We start from the raw sequence: 11,457 nt of genomic DNA, 5'->3' as shown, positions 1-11,457 counted from the left end.
TTCATGGAGCATTTTATTCTCTATTTGTCCAACTTAGGAGTGATGATAATAAGTTTTTAAATTATTTTCGAATGTCGGAGGCCACATTTGATGAGCTTTTCTTTAAGATTGAATGTAAAATACAAGGATAAAATACCAACATGAGAGATTGTATTTTCGCCACACTGCACAGAAAGCAGCTGTTTTCCAGTCCCTACGTAGATCTGAGAGACATTGCTTGCAGACGACTCTCGTCTGACGTCAGAACAGGTTTCTTTCCGGCCTAGGCCGGAAAGAGTACCATTACCGCGCTTCGCCGTAAATGCGCAACATAAAAAACATATAAACATTCAAACATTAAGTGAAATGCCAAACCGTCGACTTGAATCTCAGACCTCACTTCGCTCGGTCAATGATAAGGTACACCTCACCCATCACTTGTGTCTCACACAACACCGTTGAACAACCAGTTTAAATTCAGAATCAATCAATTTACAAGATTAATTTAATATGACACATTGCATATTTATAAAGTATTTAAAAAATGAGGGTGACATTACAGAAAATATAACCTGTGATGTCACAATACATTATAGTGTGCTACACTAATATTCTAGACATCTCACCTGTGCGAGGTAACTCAATGGAGCAGTCGTCTTTTATTGCGGTTTCCTTGACAATTTGCCTCTCAATTTATTGCATGGGCTACTCGCACTAAGAGTGTCTTGATGTGTCGGAGTGTCACTATTTCTTTCTCTTCAACTCCACTAACATCCAACACTTCTACATCCTCGTCAATGATAATTGTAGGAGGTACAGGTACAACAGTGTCTTGCTCTACAGTGCAGTTCTAATGGCCTTCTCTCCATTATCACTGACAGCGCACACTCCACTTTTTGGCCAAAGATTTCGTCCATTTCAAAGAAACCCCGACTTTTCCTGATCAGATATTCTGGAACATAATTAAAATTACATTCAAATACACCTGTATGTGAAAAGGTATTGCATTATAATGAATAATTATAGTCAGTAGGCTATTTTGTTTTTTTAGAAAGCAACTATTTCATCATCTTTCTAGGAAATCAATTTTTAATATTACTGTGTAATACTTTATTAAAAACAATAATTTTCAAGTCTAACTTTAATTGAAAAAATTAATAGAAATTATTGTCCTACAACTATTAGTATTTATTTAGTATTCAGTACTAGGCTACTGTGCAAAAAGTAAAAATCTGGTGTGGTACACTCACACAACTTTCCTTACTCATTGAACTGTAAGCCCCGCTCTTAAACGAGGATAATTTAGGGAATAACATAATGACGATTGGCGGCAACTTATTTGAAACTACGATCAGACTACTGCGTATATGTGTATATTTATAATTGTTTTCAGAGTACTTTTTTCTTTGTGTAAATTGTGAAATTCGATGATTTTTTCTAAAAGTCTTCAAAACAGCTGCTCTACAGATGAAATATCTCGACTATGTGTTCTTTTTATTAACTGCTCTATTTACCTACCTCATGCTCGAGGAGGTTACAAAGTCTATTTCTCAAGGATGGGGTAGGCGCTGGGCCCCCCATTAGTTTCTTAGAATGGAGACTCATGCCAGTTGATAGAGCTGATAAATAACTATACAGGGTATGAATTTGAAAAAAATCGGTCAGGTCATTTTTAAGAGAATCGTGAAAAACATGGGTTTTCAGTAATTATCCGCCATTTTTCTCAAGAATACTACGGAACTCCTGCAATTTTCTCAGTTGTTTTTATTACCTCTTACTGGGTTTCGATTTCTTAACGAAGCACCAGTACTCAGCACATTGAACTCATAGGTCTCATCTGTTTCATAGTTGAGAATAGGAATTCCAATTGAGTTTTACATAGAGAATTCTGAAAGCTTGTGGGTGTTTTAGTATTTAAATGAGTTTTATTGTAATTTTAATTTTGCTAAAAAGTAACTACAAGCGTCAGCATTTTTTTCGCATTCATAATGCCCATTCAACAATAACCTATTTTTAAAACAATAATATACTCATTAGTAATTCTTTACAGTTTAAGAAATACGAAAATTGGTGTGTGAGTTGAATTTGAATACATTTCATACTGCAGTGAAGCAGTATTTTTCTAATTATTTTAATCTTGGTAGAATATTAACATTTATTGAAGTTTTAGCCTTGAAGTTCTTTGGGTAATTCTATTAACCTTAAATGTGATGTTCTTTGTCTTCAATGTAGTATCCTTCAAATTCAACTGCATGGAATAATAATATTCAAACTTTCCAACAACAATTTATTTTGTTTCAATTTTTGTCAATAAAGCCTTAGATAAATGCTACAAAAACTTGAATTTTGTTTTATCTATTATAGGGTGTGGAACAAATGGGATCAAACAACCACCACTACAACCACAGTCCTGCATACATGGATTACGGTGCCAAAACAATCAAAATGGAACAACCAGAGGTTTGTGTTAATTAAACTATTAATTATTCTAGCTGAAAATTAAACTATCTAAGTAGGTAGGTTCCCTTTTCTTAAAACTTAACATTATTAATCACTACATGTTTCGACCTATTAATGCCATTTACAAGTTAATGAATGAAATGAATGACATTTAATAAATACTATTACTAATTTCTTGTTTATGATCATGTGTTTGTATATTCATATAATTTATTCTATAGGACTGCAAATTTTAAATTTAAATTTGCATGATTCTATCAAAAATTGGTTATTTATGTTGAATTTGATAAATATTTATTATTTCATCTCTGTCTAATTTAGTTGTAAGTAAATGTGAAATTCTTCCTTAACATTCAGCTAGCACTATTATCTCCGTAGTTTAGTATTTTAATATTATTATTATTATTATTATTTTTGAAGGGACGGATTCAAGGATCCAAAAGGTTCAAAGAACCCCACACGTCAACCAAAGCTTTTTGTGTTCCCAAGTAGTATGCTAGTTAGGCAACCAATACCTGTGTCTTTCATACAAGAACCAGGAATTTTTCCCTATACTAACATCCCATTCATCACCTGGTTACTTGTCGTGACCTACATGAGTTCCACTCCTGGCCTTCTTTGAGGGTTCTTCCGCTGAGTAAGGGGTCGCCAAGATGCCTCTAGGGCGCCTGGCTCAGCCTTGACTCAGCCTCTTGACCCACATTTCTGCCTGGAGTTTCACCCATCTCTGGTCTCTTGGATCTTTTCTTTTTGCCCCTCCGAAACTTCACAGGGTCAAAAGCCTCACCTCTTCCAAGACGTTTTGCCTGAATGGCCGCCCTTCTTTGAGCAATGGTGAAGTTTGGTCTCTCCACCCACAAACTCGTGACCCACGTGAGTTCCACTCCTGGCTTCTTTGTAAGTCTTTCCGCTGAAGGAGGGGTTGCCAAATTGCCTCTAGGGCACCTGGTCCCTCGACTTAGCCTCTTGACCTACATTTGTGCCTGGAGTTTCACCCATCTCTGTTCTCTTGGGTCCAGGCAAGGCTAAATACTACAGGAGGGCGCCTGGTATCCTGCAGGCACCGTTAGAGACACCATATGAAAGTACCACCCACAGTACTAGAGCACAGTCTACATAACACCTTGGGTTGGCCTAAGAAGAAGTAAGAATATGGCCTAGGAAGACCGACAGATAGAAAAACAGGGTGGCCACCTACCAGGAAAACCTTGAATTCCTCATGAATTTTTCAAATTACTCATGAATTTTTCATAAATTTCAATTAATTTATTAAAGAAGTGTATAGTAAAAAGAAACTCAAATAAAACAAAACACTTGATGGCTAGCAATAACATAATTTGTAATGTTTTTAAACTAGCCTACCTAAGGCCAGGGACACACGACACGGCAAAACTGCCGGACCGGCTGTTTCGCCCGGGTCCGGCGCCGGTTGAATACCAGAACACACTGCAACTGCCGTTCGACGGTCGCCGGACACGGCAGCTATAATAACAGAATATTTTATAATGTACTTAGCATATACCGGCCTATGAACATCTGGCTCTATTTTCGAATGTCGGAGGCCACATTTGATGAGCTTTTCTTTAAGATTGAATGTAAAATACAAGGATAAAATACCAACATGAGAGATTGTATTTTCGCCACACTGCACAGAAAGCAGCTGTTTTCCAGTCCCTACGTAGATCTGAGAGACATTGTTTGCAGACGACTCTCGTCTGACGTCAGAACAGGTTTCTTTCCGGCCTAGGCCGGAAAGAGTACCCTTTCCAGGCGCTAACATGGAACTAAGAAAGGTGATCAAAAAACAGCTGATCAAAAAACTTTTCATTATTTGTGTTCATTATTCAATAATTAAAACATTTATAATAATATCATCTTATTGTCATTTGAAAGAATAAAAAAGTATAAACTCAACCTCCCACATAATTGAACATCATCTTTGAGGTTATTCAGACAAATCAGAATAAAAAATAAAAATACTTGCACAATTTCCTGATATTCAGATTACCTCAGATTTGCTAGAGCTTCCACTTCTGCTTTCGGATTTCGGATGTGCTTAGTAAACAACTATTATCATATATATATATATATATATATATATATATATATAATATATATATATATATATATATATAGTTTATTTTTGTGTGTGGCGAAAAATAGCGTTCGCACCATGGGCAAAAATGTTTTTCCGGCTCTCAATCTTTTCTAGTTCTCGGCCTATGGCCTCGGACTTGAAAACCGATTTCGGGCCGGAAAAATCTCATTTTCTGCTCTAGGTGCAAAATATACTATTCTCCACAAGAGATGCTGACAACTACTTTAAGGTGAGCTCTTACGTTTTCTTTTGACTTATAAGAAAACGGTTTTCTTATTATATTATTTTAGACGCTTGTCTGTCTGTGATTTTTACTGAATGTGAAATCGTTTGCAAACAGTTTACTGTTTTGCAAAACGGTTTAAGATGCAATGATGAAGCTTTGGCGGATTTTACATATAAATTTTCAAAATGGCGGCTATTTAAAAACATGAAAAGTCAAATTTCACAAAACAAGTACATTTCACAATAAAATGCTGAATGTTACAGATCATACAGAGTGTTTACGAACTCCCTACCAATAATACTCTAGGGTATTGTTCCAAGCTAACAAACATATCTAAATAATCATATTTAAATTGTCCACAAGTCTTAATTTACTCACATAGTGGTAATTTCACTTTTTTCACTTATTATTTTTTTCTAAATAATGTTTGAACATACAAAATTGAAACTTTGCACAATCATTTATAACAACTAGACATATCTACCAAAAAATTATGACAATTTTTCAAATTCATAAAACAAACTGAAGACTTTTGGACAATTTAAATATGATATGATATGATTAGATATGTTTGTTACCCAGGAACAATGCCCAAGAGTATTGGTAGGGAGTTTACAAACACTCTGTATAATGAACATAACATACATAAACATATAACAATTGTAATACCCAATTTTTTGAGATCTTATAATAAATAAATGTGAGAGGCTAATGTATTTTAACTACTTTTGATCACCTCAAGAGGCCTACCTAACAAAGTACCACCCTTATGAAACTTTTCATATCAATAAAAATTATCAATAACAAATTATATATGAAAATGAGTTTTTTACCAGCAATTTTTTCATATTTTCTCAATTTTTACTGGCAAATTAATTTTTATTCAAAATTACACTTGGAAGTTTTTAAAGAACTCTGGACACTGAACAATTCACACACAACCACTTTGAGGGGTGAATTATGAATGATTGGAGAAGAGTTTGGAGTAGAGAAGTGGTGAAGAGTAGATGTAGTGGCAGGGCCGGCCAGTTCTTTGCCGAACCGTGTGTTCATCTCCATATGTACAATGCCCTCCAACCTGCTTGCCGGCAAAACAGCCGGCCCGGCGAAGTAGAGAATAGCCGGCTGTTCTGCCGGCTGATTTTCTCGCCAGGTCCGGTTTTTAGCCGGCCCGGCGAAGTGTGTCCTTCTCCATGCCTTCCTGTGTACTTTGCACTTCATCTGGCAAAAAGCCGGGCCGGAAAAAAACTGTCTCAATTTTTATTGGCATAATTATTAATTTTTATTCAAAATTACACTTCAACGTTTTTAAAGTTTTTGAACAAATCACTGAACAATTCACACACAACCACTTTGAGGGGTGAACTACGAATGACTGCAGAAGAGTGGTGGAGTAGAGTAGTGGTGAAGAGTAGATGTAGTGGCAGGGCCGGCTGGCTGTTTGCCGAACCGTGTGTTCATCTCCATATATGTACAATGCCCTCCAACCTGCTGGCCGGCGAAACAGCCGGCTCGGTGAAGTAGAGAATAGCCGGCTGATTTTCTCGCCGGGTCATGTTTTTAGCCGGCCCGGCGAAGTGTGTCCTTCTCCATGCCTTCCTGTGTACTTTGCACTTCACCCAGCAAAAAACCGGGCAGGCAAAAAACTGTTCATGTGTCCCTGGCCTAACCAGAAAAAATAATCTAAAAACATATATATGGCTTCATTAGTAAAAGTATGACTCAGAATACATAATAAATGTACAAATGTATTGATAACTTTGAGACTGTAGTCTATTTTTGTGAGAAATTTTTCGTTTTTCAACTACTCACAGCTGAGTTTTGAAAATGGACCCTGTCCAAAAGCACTCCACACACATGAGTAGTTGAAAGAACGTACTAATTCTTCACAAAAATAGACTGTAGTGTCAAAAATTATCAATATATTTGGAAATTCAAATATGCTATTCGCAATTCGTCATGGAAGATCAAACTGAAAATTTCCATAATATTTTTTTATGAATTGTATCTTGTTCCTCAAATACCACGGATATTCTACCTGGAAAATTTGAAATTCCACTCTGGAAAACCGGGAATTACTCAAGAATTTTTCATTTTAAAATTGGTGGCCATCTTGAAAAAGAAATAAAGAAAGGCACAAAGCTAAGTCAATGGAAAAAGTGCTATTCTTGAAAAGTTCCAAAACATATTAAGAAGGATTAATACCGAGGATTCATATAGGCTTATTTTCATTTTTATTAATCAATTTCAATCTTCAAAGAATTAGAAGAAATCTATTCTATTTGTGGTTCAAAGTTTATGTCCAACCGAACAGAGCTTTCTCCTTGTGAATCCGTAGCATAATTTGTTAGTACCACGTGTGACTCAAGAATGGAAGGTTGCGGGTTGAAGATCAATCTAACTCAAGTTTTTTCTGAGAGTTTTCAACTCTTATGTATATTATTAAAGTAAGTTAGATAAAATAATAATTATTATATTTTTGATGGTTCCTAGACCTAAGGTTCTTGCTTTTAACAAAACATAATTTTCCCCAGTGCAAAGCACGGGTTACCTGCTAATCAATAATATTTGAGTTAATCTTAAATTGTTTTTCATATTATTTGCGTTTGCTTGATAATTATTTATTTTTCTAGTTTAATGAACAGTTGTCTGTGGTAGTTTATAAAGCAGATTGAATTTCTGTACCATATTTTTTTGAATCGAACGTCTCAGTTGTTACATTATACTAGCTTTGTTTTATGAATATTATTTGCTTAATGCTATCGAGTTTCGTAGTCGCTTAATGAGTGTGAATTCAATACTAGTAACCAACACAAAGCTTTCTTTCTTTATACTAGCAAGTGAATCAACAGAGGTTAAATTTAAATAAAACATATTTTTTCATTCTCCCACACTCTTAAGAATCATAAATTGCTTATATATTCACTTTTCTCATAGGGCTACTCAATTTATTGAACTAAAAAAAAATTATCAAGTACCCTTTTATTTTCAACAACACAACTTGTTTCAACTCTTCTAGAGCCATTTTCAAGTATAAGCCATTACAAGTGTAATCTACACTTCAAAATTACTCTAAAAGAGTTGAAACTAGTTGTGTTGTGATGAAAATAAAAATAAAAATGTACATGATAATTTTTATTGTGCTTTTTTAATTGCTTATAATATTCTTCTATACTAGTGAGAAGACTTATACAGGGTTAGTGAAAATTATGGAAACAGCTTGATGTTCCTGTTACAAGGATAATTTGACAATAGGTTTGATTGATGATTCTATTTTAACTGGAAAACGACTCTTCAGTCGCTTCAAAATTTTGGTCCACCCTTGGACGGAAAGTTGGTTATGTGATGAATTATTTTCCAATCTTCCAATGGGAAGATAATAATGTGATGTATGATTTTGATACAGAATTTCAAGAATGATTGGCGAATTCATATCTCAAACCGTTTCAAAGATATGCACATCTAAAGATGTTAATAAATAAAAAAAATGAAATGGATGAGTTACTTTGAAAATCTAAAAAAACATCAAATTATATTTTTTCAAGTGTTAGAAAACACTTTCGGTAACATCTACCCACACACTTCGAACAGTAAAGTTTGATCTGTCATATTTTCTGTTACAGATGATATTTATTATTATCATATGATTTCAATACATTATTTACCAGAACCTTAATAACAGTCTAGTCTTGAATGTATTAAAATAAAGATGGTTGGTTGATATGAAGAGTATTATTTATTCAATATCTAACATTTTCAAACTACTCATTTTCTACATTTATGTATGATTCATTAGGATTTTTAAATATGAATATCTTTTGTGATGTATCGTTTGATATATAGTCATCGTTTTTAGTCATCCATTTTCTCTTGAAATTCTGTATCGAAATCATATATTACATGACCACCTTCCCATTTAAAAAAATAAAAATAAACTTGAATTAAAAATGGCGGACCAAAATTTTGAAGTAACAGAAAGGTAAGCTTTTTAGATAAAATAGGATCTTCAATCAAACCTATTGTGAAATTATCCTTGTAACAGAAATATTGAGCTGTTTCCAAAATTTTACCGACTCTGTGCTCAATTTATAGAATAGAGTTCCAGAATCGCTCAAGATCTTGGTAATATATAAATGTATAATCATATATAATGTATAAATTATCATTAACATATTTCTAAACAAATGTTGTTTCAACTCTGCATCTAGCCTGGAGAAATGATGATCAAGACTGAGCCAGAAGCCTTTGATGACGATTATGGTAACGGCGAATATCACGGAATACCTTGTGAAACTCAAATCAGAGAGGTGAGTTGTAATTTCTTTCAAAAATGGATCCAAATTCTATAATCATAAATATTTTATTAACATTATACAATTAGGCTGTTTGATTTTTGCGATCTTCAATGCTTGATTTTGATTGATATCTATACTCTGTCATTAACTCAAATTTATAATTACATCAATAATAAATTTCGTTATAATCAATTTAGATTTCAATAAGATCACATGATGGAAATGCTGAACATCCAGATTTCGAATTGTACGTAATAATAGACTTTGTCTTATTTCCAACACTAGCTTACCCGGCGAACTTCGTACCGCCAAAAAGTCAATGTATCTCATGTCACACTTGACTTTATTTGGTGAATCATGTAATTCTGACAATCAATATTTTCATTTACATCTCAATGTGGACTTCCTATGTGCTCAGTCATGCAGCATTTATTATTCCGAAAACATATTCTTCTCAATGAATTGGTTGTAATATCTATCAGTAAAGTGTTGAATTAAAAAAAAAAAATAGGTATGTTGAATCAGTGTTTCAAAGATGAATTTAATGTTTTCATAGTTGTTGATTGTGAATAGATAGTCCAGGAAATATGCGATGTACGATGAATGACAAAGAATTCCATATTCTTTCCATCTTCCATTTTATAATGAACTAGCAGGAACCCGTGCTTCGCAAGGATCTATTTTCAAACTTGATAATCTGAAAACTTGACGTAATGAAATTTTGAAGAATTTAAATAGGCCTATAACCATCCTTGGTTAATTAAGAATCTAGCCTATTAAAATTTCAAGTTAATTAGTCCAGTAGTTCAGACGTGATGATGCGTCAAACATAATTTTCCTATCCAGTACGTGTATAAGCCAACTTTTTATTTTATTATAGATATGGTTAACGACTGCAAGAGATAGGAGTGTGGAACAGAATAGTTGTGAAACTATGATAGCGCCAGGAGTATTTCAAACACAACATGAACTTTTTGAAAGTAATTTGAAAAAAAATTAAAACAACAAAACTGAAAGTTGTCAACCTTATCATTCTACCTCCATTCAGAGAGGCTTTTGTTTGAGACGAATGAAATCTTCTATATATATAAAAATGAATGTCTGTTTGTTCCCTATGACTTGACAAAACGGCATGAAACTTTGGGAATATATTGTGTGAATATTGGGAATGGTTTCTGACCAGAAATTTTAGTATGGTGGCTAATAATTATTATTCATTAATCCATTTTACAGACCTATGTTTTCGAAATTGTCGGCCTAGCGGCTACCGAAGAACGGGAAGATGATCATGTAGTGTCAAGTGTAGTTGATTGGTACCAGCTGTAGATAATGGTTCCTTAGAAGACCTATACAAATAATTATCACTCCCCTATCATTGAGTAACCGGAAAATGTCGGAAGAAATTATTCACCTCATGGAAGAGAGTTGTTCATATTGCATTTATTATTACTGAAGAATGTCAGAATAATTTACAATTTTTTTTAATTTAGCTCAGCTTATATTCATCCTAAAATGGAAGATGGAAAGAATATGTAATTCCTGGTGATTCATCGTACATTGCATATTTCCTGGACCATCTATTGACAATCAGCAACTATGAAAACATTGAATTCATCTTTGAAACACTGATTCATCCTATCTATTTTTTCTAATTCAACACTTTTCTGTTAGATATTACTACCAATTGATTGAGAAGAATATGTTTTGGGAATAATGAATGCTGCATGACTAAGCACATAGGAAGTCCGTATTCAGATGTAAATGAAAATATTGATTGTCAGATAAATTTCATGATTCACCAAATAAAGTAAAGTGTGACATGAGATACATTGACTTTTTGGCGGTACGAAGTTCGCCAGGTAAGCTAGTTGTAAATAAAGCTTTATTATTAATAATCAACGCTGAAAAAAGACAGACTCAATCACCAGGAATACTATAAATTCTATAAAGGACCAGTAAGCCATTAATTTTGAGTAGTCTAATCACTTACATTATAGACACTGGATACATTATGGACAATCAATACGTATGAAATGTATTAGCTACAAAATAAAAAACTTTGATTGAAGTGACCCCGACTACTACAATATGAATAACCATTTAGATCAAATATAAGAAATTACACACATCTCTCATCCACTCGTACTTTTTGTTCACAAAATATTAACACAAAAATATGAGTTATATTGAATGAACTTACGGCTAGTACCTACTCAAGTTTGTCTTTTTCTGGCCGTGCTACAAAATAAATGTAGGTTTATGTTTGACATCTTGTTTTTGTGATCTTGTTGTCTATTAGGAAATTTGTCAATGTGATTTTTGTTTGCAATAAAATTTGAATTTGAAAAAAGAATTATCAACAAACTCCTAACCAAAGAAAATCTCTGTGCTCTGTTCTA

At 33.7% G+C, this 11,457-nt stretch overlaps 1 protein-coding gene across 1 annotated transcript in view; it reads left to right on the top strand.

The window, feature by feature from the left end:
• Positions 1-2,310: 2,310 nt before the first annotated feature.
• LOC111062424 (zinc finger protein 208) overlaps positions 2,311-11,457 on the top strand; it is a 28,844-nt gene continuing 19,697 nt past the window's right edge. Inside the window, exons 1-2 of the mRNA XM_039432430.1 lie at positions 2,311-2,439; positions 8,972-9,070. Of these exons, the coding sequence (XP_039288364.1) occupies positions 2,356-2,439; positions 8,972-9,070 (183 nt within the window). The 5' untranslated portion in view covers positions 2,311-2,355. The remainder of the gene's footprint in view (positions 2,440-8,971; positions 9,071-11,457) is intronic.

This window comes from Nilaparvata lugens, chromosome 7, assembly GCF_014356525.2.
Source record: "Nilaparvata lugens isolate BPH chromosome 7, ASM1435652v1, whole genome shotgun sequence".
Taxonomy (NCBI): Eukaryota; Metazoa; Arthropoda; class Insecta; order Hemiptera; family Delphacidae; genus Nilaparvata; species Nilaparvata lugens.
Note: the sequence above shows the minus strand (reverse complement) of the source record. Positions and strands in the feature narration are given on the sequence as shown.